General features: G+C 46.9%; 1 protein-coding gene across 5 annotated transcripts in view; it reads right to left on the reverse strand.

Annotated features, from left to right (window-relative positions):
• The window catches only part of gramd1a (GRAM domain containing 1A), a 41,820-nt gene that overhangs the window by 1,095 nt on the left and 24,045 nt on the right, over nt 1–16,680 (reverse strand). For 4 of the 5 annotated variants that reach the window (XM_038307657.1, XM_038307656.1, XM_038307659.1 and 1 more), the window contains 9 exons: nt 14,404–14,556; nt 12,268–12,389; nt 12,006–12,148; nt 6,427–6,530; nt 5,866–6,084; nt 5,510–5,594; nt 5,093–5,104; nt 2,910–3,017; nt 38–158 (listed from right to left, as the gene is read on the reverse strand). In XM_038307657.1, the coding sequence (XP_038163585.1) occupies nt 38–158; nt 2,910–3,017; nt 5,093–5,104; nt 5,510–5,594; nt 5,866–6,084; nt 6,427–6,530; nt 12,006–12,148; nt 12,268–12,389; nt 14,404–14,556 (1,067 nt within the window). The remainder of the gene's footprint in view (nt 1–37; nt 159–2,909; nt 3,018–5,092; nt 5,105–5,509; nt 5,595–5,865; nt 6,085–6,426; nt 6,531–12,005; nt 12,149–12,267; nt 12,390–14,403; nt 14,557–16,680) is intronic. The other variant, XM_038307658.1, reaches the window with a different exon arrangement.

A 16,680-nucleotide genomic window follows, 5' to 3' on the forward strand; every position in this document is an offset into this window, starting at 1 on the left:
CGGGACAGAGCGTCCTCTGGAGCAGAGAGGGACTCACCTGGTCCAGGAGGGACACGGAGGACTGCAGGATCTGCTGCCACTTGCTGAGCTGGGCCTGGTGGAACTGCCTCTGGAGGTGCAGGACCTGGGCCCACTCCCCGGCCGTCTGGGGCAGAGGACTGATGAGAGAACGGCGCCACGTTAGAACTGTCCAAGGTTCTGATCCAATACTCAACCTTAAAGCTGCGGATCCTCCTTAAACTTTACTGTCCAACAAAACAGGGGAAGCTACAAGCTAAAACCGCTAGGCTAAGCTGAACTAGGCCAACCAACCGTAGCTAAGCTAACATGACATCAGCTAGGCTAAACTGAGCTAGGCCAACCAACCGTAGCTAAGCTAACATGACATCAGCTAGGCTAAGAACCCATAGCTAAGCTAACATGACATCAGCTAGGCTAAACTGAGCTAGGCCAACCACCCATAGCTAAGCTAACATGAAATCAGCTAGACTAAGAACCCATAGCTAAGCTAACATGACATCAGCTAGGCTAAACTGAGCTAGGCCAACCACCCATAGCTAAGCTAACATGAAATCAGCTAGGCTAAGAACCCATAGCTAAGCTAACATGACATCAGCTAGGCTAAACTGAGCTAGGCCAACCAACCGTAGCTAAGCTAACATGACATCAGCCAGGCTAAACATAGCTAGGCCAACCACCCATAGCTAAGCTAACATGACATCAGCTAGGCTAAGCACCCATAGCTAGGCTAACATGACATCAGCTAGGCTAAGCACCCATAGCTAAGCTAACATGACATCAGCTAGGCTAACCACCCATAGCTAAGCTAACATGACATCAGCTAGGCTAAAAACCCATAGCTGAGCTAACATGACATCAGCTAGGCTAACCACCCATAGCTAAGCTAACATGACATCAGCTAGGCTAAACGCCCATAGCTAAGCTAACATGACATCAGCTAGGCTAAACACCCATAGCTAAGCTAACATGACATCAGCTAGGCTAAACACCCATAGCTAAGCTAACATGACATCAGCTAGGCTAAACACCCATAGCTAAGCTAACATGACATCAGCTAGGCTAAACACCCATAGCTAAGCTAACATGACATCAGCTAGGCTAACCACCCATAGCTGAGCTAACATGACATCAGCTAGGCTAACCACCCATAGCTAAGCTAACATGACATCAGCTAGGCTAACCACCCATAGCTGAGCTAACATGGCATCAGCTAGGCTAACCACCCATAGCTAAGCTAACATGACATCAGCTAGGCTAAAAACCCATAGCTAAGCTAACATGACATCAGCTAGGCTAAACACCCATAGCTAAGCTAACATGACATCAGCTAGGCTAAACACTCATAGCTAAGCTAACATGACATCAGCTAGGCTAAGCACCCATAGCTAAGCTAACATGACATCAGCTATGCTAAACACCCATAGCTAAGCTAACATGACATCAGCTAGGCTAAACACCCATAGCTAAGCTAACATGACATCAGCTAGGCTAAACACCCATAGCTAAGCTAACATGACATCAGCTAGGCTAACCACCCATAGCTGAGCTAACATGGCATCAGCTAGGCTAACCACCCATAGCTAAGCTAACATGACATCAGCTAGGCTAAAAACCCATAGCTAAGCTAACATGACATCAGCTAGGCTAAACACCCATAGCTAAGCTAACATGACATCAGCTAGGCTAAACACTCATAGCTAAGCTAACATGACATCAGCTAGGCTAAGCACCCATAGCTAAGCTAACATGACATCAGCTATGCTAAACACCCATAGCTAAGCTAACATGACATCAGCTAGGATAACCGCCCATAGCTACGCTAACATGACATCAGCTAGGCTAAACACCCATAGCTAAGCTAACATGACATCAGCTAGGCTAAACACCCATAGCTAAGCTAACATGACATCAGCTAGGCTAACCGCCCATAGCTAAGCTAACATGACATCAGCTAGGCTAAACACCCATAGCTAAGCTAACATGACATTAGCTAGGCTAACCACCCATAGCTAAGCTAACATGACATCAGCTAGGCTAAACACCCATAGCTAAGCTAACATGACATCAGCTAGGCTAAACACCCATAGCTAAGCTAACATGACATCAGCTAGGCTAACCACCCATAGCTAAGCTAACATGACATCAGCTAGGCTAAACACCCATAGCTAAGCTAACATGACATCAGCTAGGCTAACCACCCATAGCTAAGCTAACATGACATCAGCTAGGCTAAACACCCATAGCTAAGCTAACATGACATCAGCTAGGCTAAACACCCATAGCTAAGCTAACATGACATCAGCTAGGCTAACCACCCATAGCTAAGCTAACATGACATCAGCTAGGCTAAACACCCATAGCTAAGCTAACATGACATCAGCTAGGCTAACCACCCATAGCTAAGCTAACATGACATCAGCTAGGCTAAACACCCATAGCTAAGCTAACATGACATCAGCTAGGCTAAAAACCCATAGCTAAGCTAACATGACATCAGCTAGGCTAAACACCCATAGCTAAGCTAACATGACATCAGCTAGGCTAGACTAACTCAAAGCTAAAACCTCCTGAAATTTTGACCAAGAAAACAGCAAAAGGTTAGGGTTAGATTATTTCAGCCCTGAATATTTGTTAAATTATTAAATAAATGATCTAGAACTGATCAGAGCTTCTAGTTTTGCTTCCGAGGATCTTTTAGTCCTTTAAAATCATTTTCAGCTGCAAGCTGCTCAATCTGGTTAAATATTACTTTCAACTAAACTCTTTTTAGAAGCTTTTAAACCCTAAAAGAATCAAAGGAGATTTTAGGGGAAATGTTTGGTTAATGGATCAGAAACCAGTGAAGAAGAAGTCCAGCGTTGACTGGGAGGCGAGGAGGCGGAGTCTACCTGTCAGCCACAGAGTAGGAGTGCCACCTCTCCAGGGTGTGAGCCGCTTTCTCCAGAGCGTAGAGCTTGTAGAACAGCAGCATGTTGAGGACGACCAGCACCACCAGGCTGAGGGTTCACAGACAGATGGCCGTCAGCGGCGACCAGAGGAAAACAGGAACATCAGGATGACGGGCAACAAACCCAACCACAGAGATGAAGGCATGAGAACAATCCACCGCCATCATCATCATCATCAGACAGCATTTAGCTTCCCTGCAGCCTGAATCAAAGCAGCTGAGGTCCAGGTCCGGTTCTGATGTTCTACCATCATGTCTATCTGATAGAAACCAGCAGCTGGGGATGATTTCCAGCAGGGGGCAGCATAGCCCCCGTTGAGAGAGAGCGCAGGTCGGTTTACGTAGAAATTCAGCAGCAATTTCATGACAGGAAGAGCGACGCGGTTAGAAAGTAAAACTCATCCGCTTTGGAGGAAAATCCTCCACGGAGAAAGAGTCGGTCTGGAGTCGCCCATCGCGTTTATAGTGAGCAGGACAGACTGGAGCAAAAACAATAAAACATTAAAATAGAAACTTTCCCCATGATGGGAGTTCAGATAGAAACGGATAAAGTAGAGATCCTCCAGAATAAGGAGGAGCAGACAGAGCAGGTCAGCGCAGCGCATCTCTCACCTCTTTATGGAAAAAAAGAAAGAAAAACTTCCCAGATCTCTCAGAGTCACCTCTGTCGCCATGGAAACCGTCCCACAGAGTTCATTGCTGCGTTTTTCTGTTCTTTAGACGTAGATCTCATGTTTTAATAGATGAACATTCTATTTGTTCTGGTTCTAGATGCATCACTGTGCAGGGGAACTGCGCGGCCTTGCAGGTGAAACAGACTGAGTAAAAACTTTTATCTTGAGTTAATAGAATAAATTATATGAAATGAGATAAATTAAATTCTGCATTTTAAAGTCCCCCCCCCCGTCCCTCAGTGAGATCTAGAAGGACAACATCTATACCCAGCCATTCAGCTGATAATCAGATGATATATTTACCTAATGTAAATTAAGTTACAAAAAAAAGTCAAGAGAAAAAGATAAAAACTAATTGAAAATTTAAAAAGTTAAAAAGTTAATAAGCCTCGTTAACAATTATATTTAGGTTTATAAACTAAAAACTGTTCCAGTATCAGCATTAATGTTGGACCAAAATAAATGTTTCTTTCTCTCAAAGTGTTTTTCATGAATTTCTTCTAGAAGCACTTTTGTTATTTTTCTAAATATATTCGGGAAGTTTGCCTTTTTTTGTTATAACATTGATATTCATTTTTTTACACATAAAATCTCCATATTTATTAAATGTCCAAAGGTAATGAGGTCTTTTCCTGGATTCCAGTCACACTATTGGCTGGAAATGTTGATTTTCAAAGGATTGTCTCCTATAAAGGGTTAAATAGAGCTTTGCTTTATAGAATGAAACAGTGGTTTTATTTTTATTTGTTTTTTTAAATAACTTTTCATAATGTGTTCCAGTCAAATGTGGGAAATAGTTTTTAATGTGTTTTTGTAGCACAAAGATAGAAGTGATAAAAATCTGCATAGATCTGCTCATCCTGCCTGGGCGGAGCTTCTCTACACGCCATCAGCGGGACAGGGAAAATAATCTGATCGTAGATTCAAAAGTCAGACGCGGTTTTCGGGGCCTAAATGTCTGCAGGCTGCAGCGCAGTGCTTCCTTCAGATGTTAGGGGGCAGCACTGAGCTCCTCACGTATATTTCATCCAGACGGAGGAGCAGCAGGACTTCTCTGCTCATGACGCAGCCCGTCTCTTAATGGTAGATCTACATCACTGGAGATCAGTTTGATCTTTTTTGTGACCCAATCGCTTCCTGTTCTGTTGGATCTCATCAGCTGGAAGAACATAGAGCTGAAATGTGTAGATGAGCTCCGCTCTGCGGCTCTGGTTGATGATTGGTCGTTTCTCAGAGGAACCAGCACCTGCGGTTCTGTCTGAACCTCCTCAGCTCCAAGGTTCTGCTCTAATTGGACCCAATCCCGCTGAGCTGCCGCCTCCTCCGACCTGGACCTCAGCCAAGGCGGCCATGTTGGACCTGAGGCCCCAGACTGACTGAAACGGTGGATTTTTCTCATTTTCAAACGTCTTTCATTCACATCCAGAGAAACGAAGCTCTGCATACCAACCTGATACAGATCCTACGCAGACGCAGGGGGAGAGAAACGGGGAGAAACGCGTCTGTTAGTCTGATTATGGGGGGGGGGAGGGGGGTCTCAGCAAACTGAAGAATCAGTGCAAAACTTTGATTTCTGTTCATCTGGATAAAAATTACTAATTTATTTCCAATAAAAACCCAAAAGTTCAGTTTCTCAGAAAAGTTTTGGTCTAAATTCAAACGGCCGGGAAAGTCGAGTGGAAGGAAAAACTAGAGAAGGACTGGATTCAGATCAGAACCGAGCCCAGTCCTCTAGATTGGTCCGATTTAATGATTTCCATTTCTGAGAAACTGATCTTTATGCAGACAGTTTCATTACTGAGATGTTCTGACCCAATAGAACCTTCAGGGGAAGCAGAACTGAGGTGATAAAGGAAGCTGGACTCACATGAAGCTGACGATGAGGAGGATGGTGGAGATGCTGGTGGGTCCTCCACCGCGAGAGCGATCGCCCAGTTTCATGAACTGAGAGCCTGGAAACAGAACAGAACCATCCAGAACCAATCAGAACCAAACAGAACCGATCAGAACCAATCAGAACCGATCAGAACCAATCAGAACCGATCCGAACCAACCAGAACCCCCTCATGCCTCCAGCTCTGATCCTGATCCTTTGCTTCCAAGCATCTTTGACTTTTTTCAGCTCGGAGGATTTTTTATTAATCAGACGAACAGAAAGAAGTTTTAAAAATGACTGAACTTCCATCCGGCCACCAGAGGGCAGCAGAGCTGCTGCTGACTTACTGGTCTCCCTTCGGTTCCGCTCTTCTCCCGCTCCTCGCTCTCCTCGCTCTCCGCCCTCAGCGCCGCCTCCCTCCCTCTCGCTCTGCCTCCTGGAGCAGGTGCGTTTTCGCCGTCGCAGGGAGGGCGGGGTCTTTGCGGCGTCCGGACCCGCGTCCTCGGCTGTGGTTACCACGGAAACCTCAGTCTGCAGCAGGGTCTCCAGCTTGCAGACTTCGCCCTCTGTGTGTCAGAAGAGGAAGGAGAGAATGAGCGGAATGAGGAGCTGCAGCGACTCTTAGCTTAGCCAGTTGCTAACGGAGCTAACCCCAACCCTGAGACCAGAACCCATAGAGCCCTGCAGGAACATGTAGAACCCATCAGGACCCTGCAGGACCCATCAGGAACCTGTACAACCCTTAAAGGTCATGTATCTTCAGTGAGCTCTGATGCATTTAGGCCTCATTTCCTCGTGAAGAAGCTCCTCTTCAGAGCAGAGCTGCACACGATTAGGTTCCCCTCCACTAGACGGACACTTCCTGTTGAGCGCCTGCGCCGACTCACCCAGGTTCCTGTAGGACTCACCCAGGTTCCTGTAGTACTCCTCGATGCCGCTCCAGGTATTCTTCTCTATGAGCGCTTTGACCAGACTCCACGGCTGCTTCTTGTAGCAGATGTCTGAGGAAACTCTGCATGGAGGGAAACCAGAGCAACAGTTTTTGATTAAAATCCTTTGGCTAAAATGCCATCAGAACGCTGATAATATTAAGTGTGTCTCAGCCCCCCCCTTCAGTGTCCACCATATTGGATCAGTCCATTTGCTGCACATGTTCAGAAAGGTCCAAACAGACAGCAGCAAACCATTTGAAAACAAACCATGCAAAGAGCAGTGTTGCCAACTTAGCGCTTTAGTCGCTATATTTAGCCACTTTTCAGACCCCTCTAGCACTTTGATTTCTAAAAAGCTCCTAGCGCCAAATCTAGAGACTTTTTTCTGCTACTGGAGACTTTGGAGACAACATCTAAAAGCAGCGAACTCTGCTCTCCAGAGCGAGTAGATTGGTAACCCCGCCTCCTGCTCTCCTCTATCTTGTCTGCTGTCATGATTCATGCAGCTATTATTTCATCCAAATGAAAAATGGAGAACAGATAAGCAGATCATGGCTTGTCTACAGTGAAAAGAAGGACTGGGTTATTTACTTTGGCCTTTTTGGAAACACAGGAAGGAGCAATCAGCTAAGTGAGCTTAGTGCTTGGAAAAAATCTTTCATTCCTTTAGAGACAGCATGAAAAGTCAGCTGAGTACAAAACATAGAGAGGAAAACAAGAAGAAAAGGGACAAGAAGAGAGGGACACAACCTAGAACAGATCATGGATGTCTATTCTATTAACATTTCTCTATCTGGAGAATGGGGCTGTTTGATGGATTCTCCATTCAGAGGGCCCCCAGCCTGTCTTTGCCAAGGGCCCCACATTTCCTAAACCGGCCCCTGGACGGCTGGGACTCTTCGCTTCTTTAATCAGCTGATCTGAACCATTAATCCAATAAGGAGAATCAAACAAACCATCGACTTCATTTTAACGATCAGTTTATTAGATTCAAATCGTTTTTATCAGATGAACTGATAACAGCTGCTGGAACATTTCCTGCTGTAGTGCTGCTGCCATCCAGCAGGAGGCGCTGCTGTTCAAGCAGAAACAGGAACTAATCCAGAGTCCAGTTTAAAGACACCCAGTGTGCAGACTGGTCTCTAAAAGGTTCAGTCTGGAAATATTAACACTAGAGGCGTAAGAAAAATAATAAAATCAGTCAAATATTAAATTATTTCATTAGAAGATGTTAATGTTGGTGTTAAATAAATGTAAAAAGTATTTATTGTGGTTAGTAGAGTAATTCCAGTGTTTACTCCCTATTTTACCAGCTGGGATAGTTTCTGATGCTTTCTGTAGTTTTCAGGATCAGAGAACTTCAGCGCTGAAGCTGGTGTCAGACTGCTCTGCTGTCTGTTACTGGTTATACTGGTTTTCTGCTAATACTGGATTTTGTGCTGAGGTGTGATGGCAACAATAAGCTCCATGTGATTTCGTTTGCTGACATTTAGAGTTTTTCTGCAGACTTTGCTGGAAGCCTCTCGCTCCTCCAGACCTGCTGAAACCAGTCTTTATGCTACGTCATCAAGCACTGGAAACCAGTTAAAAAATTAGTCATTTAACTGGAAACATCCAACAGTTTGGAGAATCTTTGCCAAATCAAAGTGTTTCAGTAGAGGAACAGCATCTTGTTTTTCTGAGTACATTGAACATTATGGATTAGTCTAAATTATTAATTAAACAAAAACTTGATTTTAAAAAGGAAATAGTAGCTTTTAGCAATGAAAGCCCATTGGCTGATTAGCTGGCAGTGGGTGTGGCTAAAGCTGCAGCAGCATCATGAGGCTGAGGTGAAATGAAAGGGGACTGATTATGGTTGCAGGCTGGTTTGGTGAAATTATTTCCATAAATCCTGATGGGATTATAATCCACAGTTAATCTTCTAACCTGTTAAAGAGGCTCAGCACTAATGAGTCTGATTGACATAGAAATAAAACAGCTTCACATGCAGGAGTCTCTCTGCTCTTTGGTTCAGTTTATGGAGTAAAACTACATTAAAAGATTAACACCCATGTTAATGGAACATAAATATTAAATACAATTAACTGGAAATTTCTACTAAACTGATTAATTGTTTAAAGCGACTCGTTTCTTTATTCATCTCCTTAAAGGGGGAACGCCGTTTTTTTCCATTGGTTCCTTGATTTTCCGTTATACCATCATGTTCTACTCTCCCATATGAGTTTAGTGTCATTTGGAGCCGTTCTGAAGATATTCCGTTAGGTTATATCCAGTAACGTCGTCCTATGGGCAACGACTTGAAGGCACAAACTAAACTGTTCATCATTTATTCTTTATGGTACGCCAGCATTCAGAACATGGAGGCCAATCACTGGCGAACACATCCGCGGTTATACAGTGATTGGCCTCCATGTTCTGAATGCTGGCGTACCAAAACCTCCTTCAATCTCTGGAAATTTCCTCTGAGGTCCCTGACCAATGAACCAATCAGATCAGTCACCAATGAACCAATCAGATCAGTCACCAAAGAACCAATCAGATCAGTCACCAATGAACCAATCAGATCAGTCACCAATGAACCAATCAGATCAGTCACCAATGAACCAATCAGATCAGTCACCAATGAACCAATCAGATCAGTCACCAATGAACCAATCAGATCAGTCACCAATGAACCAATCAGATCAGTCACCAATGAACCAATCAGATCAGTCACCAAAGAACCAATCAGATCAATCACCAAAGAACCAATCAGATCAATCACCAATGAACCAATCAGATCAGTCACCAATGAACCAATCAGATCAGTCACCAATGAACCAATCAGATCAGTCACCAAAGAACCAATCAGATCAGTCACCAATGAACCAATCAGATCAATCACCAAAGAAACAATCAGATCAGTCACCAATGAACCAATCAGATCAGTCACCAAAGAACCAATCAGATCAATCACCAATGAACCAATCAGATCAGTCACCAATGAACCAATCAGATCAGTCACCAATGAACCAATCAGATCAGTCACCAATGAACCAATCAGATCAGTCACCAATGAACCAATCAGATCAATCACCAATGAACCAATCAGATCAGTCACCAATGAACCAATCAGATCAGTCACCAATGAACCAATCAGATCAGTCACCAATGAACCAATCAGATCAGTCACCAAAGAACCAATCAGATCAATCACCAAAGAACCAATCAGATCAATCACCAATGAACCAATCAGATCAGTCACCAATGAACCAATCAGATCAGTCACCAATGAACCAATCAGATCAGTCACCAATGAACCAATCAGATCAGTCACCAAAGAACCAATCAGATCAGTCACCAATGAACCAATCAGATCAGTCACCAATGAACCAATCAGATCAGTCACCAAAGAACCAATCAGATCAGTCACCAATGAACCAATCAGATCAATCACCAAAGAAACAATCAGATCAATCACCAATGAACCAATCAGATCAGTCACCAATGAACCAATCAGATCAGTCACCAAAGAACCAATCAGATCAATCACCAATGAACCAATCAGATCAGTCACCAATGAACCAATCAGATCAGTCACCAATGAACCAATCAGATCAGTCACCAAAGAACCAATCAGATCAATCACCAAAGAACCAATCAGATCAGTCACCAATGAACCAATCAGATCAGTCACCAAAGAACCAATCAGATCAGTCACCAATGAACCAATCAGATCAGTCACCAATGAACCAATCAGATCAGTCACCAATGAACCAATCAGATCAGTCACCAATGAACCAATCAGATCAGTCACCAATGAACCAATCAGATCAGTCACCAATGAACCAATCAGATCAGTCACCAAAGAACCAATCAGATCAATCACCAAAGAACCAATCAGATCAATCACCAATGAACCAATCAGATCAATCACCAATGAACCAATCAGATCCCTCGCCTGCTGATCAGCTCTAAACTCTCTGAATCCTCTCCTGCAGCCTCTGCCCACTAACCGCCATCATTCCCAGGCCGTCTTCCTTATCTAATCAGGGATTGGACGCTTATCTCAGAGCAAACAGTGATTGAGTGAAGGTCGGTCAGGTGAGCGGCGGTCAGAGCGTCTGACTGCCAAAGAATCACAGCTTTAAAACAGACGGCTGTGTTTGCAGCAACCAGCTCAATACAGACTGCAGGAGAACGCCACCAGAACCACGCTGGACGACACCAGAACCAGGAGGACGACACCAGAACCACGCTGGACGACACCAGAACCAGGAGGACGACACCAGAACCACGCTGCACGACACCAGAACCACGCTGGACGACACCAGAACCACGCTGGACGACACCAGAACCACGCTGGACGACACCAGAACCAAGAGGACGACACCAGAACCAGGAGGACGACACCAGAACCACGCTGGACGACACCAGAACCACGCTGGACGACACCAGAACCAGGAGGACGACACCAGAACCACGCTGGACGACACCAGAACCAGGAGGACGACACCAGAACCACGCTGGACGACACCAGAACCAGGAGGACGACACCAGAACCACGCTGGACGACACCAGAACCAGGAGGACGACACCAGAACCACGCTGGACGACACCAGAACCAGGAGGACGACACCAGAACCAGGAGGACGACACCAGAACCAGGAGGACGACACCAGAACCAGGAGGACGACACCAGAACCACGCTGGACGACACCAGAACCAGGAGGACGACACCAGAACCACGCTGGACGACACCAGAACCAGGAGGACGACACCAGAACCACGCTGGACGACACCAGAACCAGGAGGACGACACCAGAACCAGGAGGACGACACCAGAACCAGGAGGACGACACCAGAACCAGGAGGACGACACCAGAACCACGCTGGACGACACCAGAACCAGGAGGACGACACCAGAACCACGCTGGACGACACCAGAACCAGGAGGACGACACCAGAACCAGGAGGACGACACCAGAACCAGGAGGACGACACCAGAACCAGGAGGACGACACCAGAACCAGGAGGACGACACCAGAACCACGCTGGACGACACCAGAACCAGGAGGACGACACCAGAACCACGCTGGACGACACCAGAACCACGCTGGACGACACCAGAACCAGGAGGACGACACCAGAACCACGCTGGACGACACCAGAACCACGCTGGACGACACCAGAACCACGCTGGACGACACCAGAACCACGCTGGACGACACCAGAACCAGGAGGACGACACCAGAACCAGGAGGACGACACCAGAACCAGGAGAATGACGTCAGAATCAACCAGCCTCATTAAAGCCACAATTTTCTGTTTTTTTGTTTTGGTTAAAACTGAAATGAAAACATCTCGTTTGCAGCTTTTCTCAGGCTGCAGCTGCAGCATGACCTCATCGACCACGGCTGCTGCACCAGCTGAGACAGGAAGCCCAAACGGACCGACAGATCTGATCTCTGCTGCTGGTTTTATCTGTCCTGTTTATCTTGCGGTTATTAGCTGGGTGAGCTCTGCGGCGAGCTGATGGCGTCATCATCCGGTGGAGGAATAAAGGAACCCACCTGATTCGGCTCTTGTGTTTGTTGATGGAGGTCAGGCAGTATCTGTGGACGGTGTAGAAGTAGTCCTGGTACGGGATTCCTGAGGTGATGACCTCAGAGTCCACCACGTAGCACTCCCCTCTGGAGGAGCTCTTATGAAGCGTCTGGAAGGAGGGAGACGCACGAAGAAGTGAGTTCCTGCATGCGGGTCACATCCTGCGGAACCTGCAGGACCAATCAGAGCTGCTCTGGTTTCAGGAGGACCCGCTGACAGCAAACCAACCTGCGTCTCGACCACGGGAGCCGTTTTAGGGCCCAGCGGGTTGTTGAGGGCGATGGTGTAGCTCAGGACGCGGCTGGAGGTCCCGCTGCTGGCGTCCTGCTGCCATTCACCCACCGACAGGTCTGAGGGACGAAGCAGAAAACCATCAGAGGACGCAGCAGAGATCTGACTCCATGTTCCTCAGCTGGAACTCAAAGAGAGATCGGATCACTTAGGATCTCACTGGGAGCTCCTGATGGAACTGGGAGAACTGGTGGAACCAAAACTCTAGCGTTTACTGCAGGCCGCCCCCAGCTGAGAAGGAGGAGTCAGCGACCTCTGCTCAGTCTGACCTTCAAACATCTGGAAACATCTGAGCGGACCTCCCTGTTCTGAGGAAAGCTCCTAAGGAGAGCAGAACTGGACTTATGTTCCTAACAGAGCACTTCGCTCTCAATCTGCAGGTTTACTAGTGGTTCCTAGAATTTCTAAAAGTAGAATGGGAGGCAGATCTTTTAGTTCTCAGGCTCCTCTCCTGTGGAACCAACTACCAGTTTTAGTCCGTGAGGCAGACACCCTGTCTACTTTTAAGGCTAGGCTTAAAACTTTCCTTTTTGATAAAGCTTCTAGTTAGAGTGGCTCAGGTTATCCTGAGCTATCTCTATAGTTCTGCTGCTATAGGCTTAGACTGCTGGAGGACATAGGGACCCCCATTTCATCATTCTGCTTCATTCTATCTCTATTCTCCCACTCTGCAGAATCTGTTAGTTCAATCTCTAACGTTCTGCTCTCTCTGCTTTTTCTCATAGTAGCTTCATCTGGTCTGTTCCTGTTTGGCTGTGACTCCATCCTGGAGAGAAATATCAGCTGTGCTGCTGCCATCAACACCTTTGTTTCTAGATGTTGGAGCTTGGCCTGTTTTCCAGTGTAGTCCTGTTTCTCTGACTGTGACTAACTGGATGTGCTCTCTTCATCCTCTGACATGGGAGCTGGCTCGGAGCTCGTCTGCCTGGCTGTGTGTTTCCTGGACGGGGCCGCCTGTGGAGCTGGTTGACAGTTGCTTTTTGTATCTATGCTTCTTTTTCTATGTCTGCTTCTGTCTCCTTGAACCCCAGTCGGCCTCAGCAGATGGCCGCTCACACTGAGCCTGGTTCTGCTGGAGGTTTCTTCCTGTTCAAAGGGAGTTTTTCCTCTCCACTGTCGCTACAAGCATGCTTAGTGTGAGGGATTGCTGAAGAGTCAATGAGTCGATGCAATCAGCTGGTTTTCCTTAGATAGAAAACTTTGAATCAATCTGACTGGATGATCTGGTTGATCTGGATCTATAAAGTGACCTGAGATGACATGATGTGAATTGGAGCTATAGAAATAAACTGAATAGAATTGGACTAGGCCACTTCAACACTTGGATTCTTCTCTTTTCGATCTGGTCTTTTATAGATCTGTAGTTATTTATGGTCTGTCGTGACCAGGCTGGTGGGCAGATGCTTGACTGGAGGAGGGAGGTCACGGTCCACAGTACCGCTGAGGTTCTGCCTCCCGGGTTCGGGTCCATCACCTCCACCTCCTCTGTCCCAGAAGTCTGGTTTTTCATCCAGAAGCAGCTTGTTGTTCTGCTGCCATCTTGGTTCTAGAGAGAAGAGGTTTCCTCCTTCCAGACGGGTTCAGGGTCGTGACCTTTGACCTGTAGGCTCTGAGGTAGGGCTCCTCCTGGACCATCAGCTGACAGAGACGTCCTCCTCTCAGGAGGGACGTCGTCTCTGAGGGTTGATGGTCTTCAGGAGACGACCTTCTGACCTCAGAGGTTTTCCCGCCTCTGCTGGCAGCAGCAGTGAGCTGCTGCTGCCAGCAGAGGAGAAACCCGTCTGACACTCATGGAAATGACCAGATGAAGGAGCAGCGTCAGACATTGAATTGGGAGTATCCGCATTGAACTGGGAGTATCCGCCGTTCCACCAGCAGAACCAGCGCTGAGCCTCAAAGACGCATCAGGAGGCGTCAGCTCAGCCAAGAACAAAAACAAAACGCTCCCAGGGACACCGCCTCGACAGGAAAAACCTGCAGCCGTCCTCTGCAGAGACAAGCTCACACAAGTCCTGCAGAGACGGCTGACACGAACCATCGCCATGGAGACGAGGAGGAAGACGGGCTGCGTACCGGTGAAGTGTCTCTGAGAGAAGAGGTGCTGGATGAAGTGAGTGTCTGCGGAGAACAGCAGGTCGTGCAGCTTGTCCACGCTCATCCTCACCACCGTGTTGATGTTGAGGCGCCCGCTCAGGTCGGCGCAGAACGCCTCCACCTCACCTGAAGCTATGACACAGAACAGAGCAGTTAGCTGGATGGCTCTACGGCGCTTAGAAAGGTCAATCATTGATACGTAGAGTTTCTGTAGCAATTTAACATCACCTGTAGTAGCATCTAGAAATTTAATGAAAACATCTTTTAGCATTAAACATGGTCGAGGATATCAGTTAGCATGATGAGAACCAGGCTCCGCCCCTCAGCAGAGCGTCAGAAGAAGCTGATCAGCTGATCGTTAATCAAAGCGGCTCAGCGTTAAAAACAGAACCTCCAGTTCCATCTTTAGAGCGATGAGAGGAGGAACCGTCAGCCTCAGACCGACCGACGGTCACAGCCTGACGAAGATCAACGCTTTCTGGAAGCTTCCTAAACATCTGCAGTCATAAACAGCCTGTAACGTGTCCGCCATGTTCGCTGCACCACAGGGCCCCATCTAGGGCCCCATCTAGGGCCCCTCATTCAGCATCACTACCATCGGCCCTCTGGATGCGTTCAAAGACAGCTGAAGGTTGAGATAACCATCGAAGGAAATCTAGCTGATGTAGATCTACAGCGATGCAGGAAATGAGCCACATGCTTCCTGTCTCTCTAGATGGTTAGCATGTTAGCAAAACCCACTGATAGATGAAATGTCTCCATGGCGACACGTTAAAGAAGCTTTAATCTTGAGAAATCATTGATCATCCAGTTAAACATTCTCTGATTCTGAAGCAGACTTCTGGTGATAAAACTGGATGCAAATCTAAGAAACTAGAGTTTATTTCTGGTCTTTTGCAGCGTAGAATAAATCATGTTTGGTACCGACTCGGTTAAACCATGAAGGTCACAGACTGGTGCCAGTTCCAGGCTCCCAGTGGGAGGGGGGGATGGTCAGTGACGTAAACGCGTGGCTCTGAGGGCCATGGAAAAACATCCGGTTCTGAAGCAGAACCAAATGTCTCCAGAGTATTTATAGCAGGTTCTGATCCCAGGTCCGGTTCTACTCTGACGGCCGGCTCACCGTGGAAAAGGTCCAGAACTTTCCTCAACAGCTTCCAGATATTTCCCCATCTGCACCAAACCCGGCTTCCCTGATAAGTTCAGCAGACCAGGTGTCGGGTTAATCAGCGGCTCTCCTCGGGTCGACCTTTAGGCCCGGTTCATCCAGGCAGAACCAAACCATCACTGCTGAGTTTGGAAAAACGGGGAAAAGCAGCAGCGACGCAGAGAGGGAGCGTTTAAAGTCCAATCAGCCGGTTAAACCAGGATTAAAGCTTAATTAAGGTGAATCTTTAGAAACAAGGAGTCATTCTGCTTCTATGACTCATTAACTTCAGACTCATCATGTTCTGCATGAACTCTGAGCCTAACAAAGCTGTTTTTTACATGATGACCTTGAACTGAGCGTAGCTCTTTAAACGGTTCTGAGGTTGAGGCTTTTTTCTTCCCTGAGAGCAGGAAGTCTGGTGCGTTCTGAGCGGCTCTGAGCGGCGGGCGTGGGTCTGCATCATCGGCCTTCAAGCATTGGTTGATAATAAAGTCGGAGGGAAGCCGCCGTTCCAACGTCGCATCTCTGAATTCTCCTCAGTGGTTCACGACTTTACACGAGAGAATAAAGTGAATGTGATTTCAACCGTTGCGTATATTAGCTGCGACATATGAATCAAGATGGTATGACCGGAAACATTTGATTGACAGATGACCGCTGATATATGATTGGCTGAATTTAGGTGTTCAGGCTGACGTAGAACTAACTGGCCTGCAGAAGATGACGGAGGAAAAAACACAAACGTTCTAAATTTTGGGACAATCTGGTCTGATAAAGAGAACATTTATGTTCATGTTTGATTTGACATTTAAATGACTTCCCTACGACTTTAGGTCCATAGAGACGGCGTTAGTCAGCAGGAGTCCGCTGCAGGCGCTGAGCTGCAGCGTCCAGCAGTCGCTCCGTTCTGATTAACGACCCGTCTTCATTCCTTCAGTCTGAAACCTGCTGCAGCTGCTCTTCAGACATAGAAACTCTGCAGTCTGATGGTTGTACTGGAACCGTAAGTGCAGACGAGGACTTTAGCGTCTGACAGATGCAAGATTTTCTTATCTAAGGGAACATGGACTCCCTGGAGCCTCCAGGCCGACCTCCAATAAAGACGT

The sequence above is a fragment of the Cyprinodon tularosa genome, unplaced genomic scaffold (assembly GCF_016077235.1).
Source record: "Cyprinodon tularosa strain WSP-4 unplaced genomic scaffold, ASM1607723v1 ctg618, whole genome shotgun sequence".
Taxonomy (NCBI): domain Eukaryota; kingdom Metazoa; phylum Chordata; class Actinopteri; order Cyprinodontiformes; family Cyprinodontidae; genus Cyprinodon; species Cyprinodon tularosa.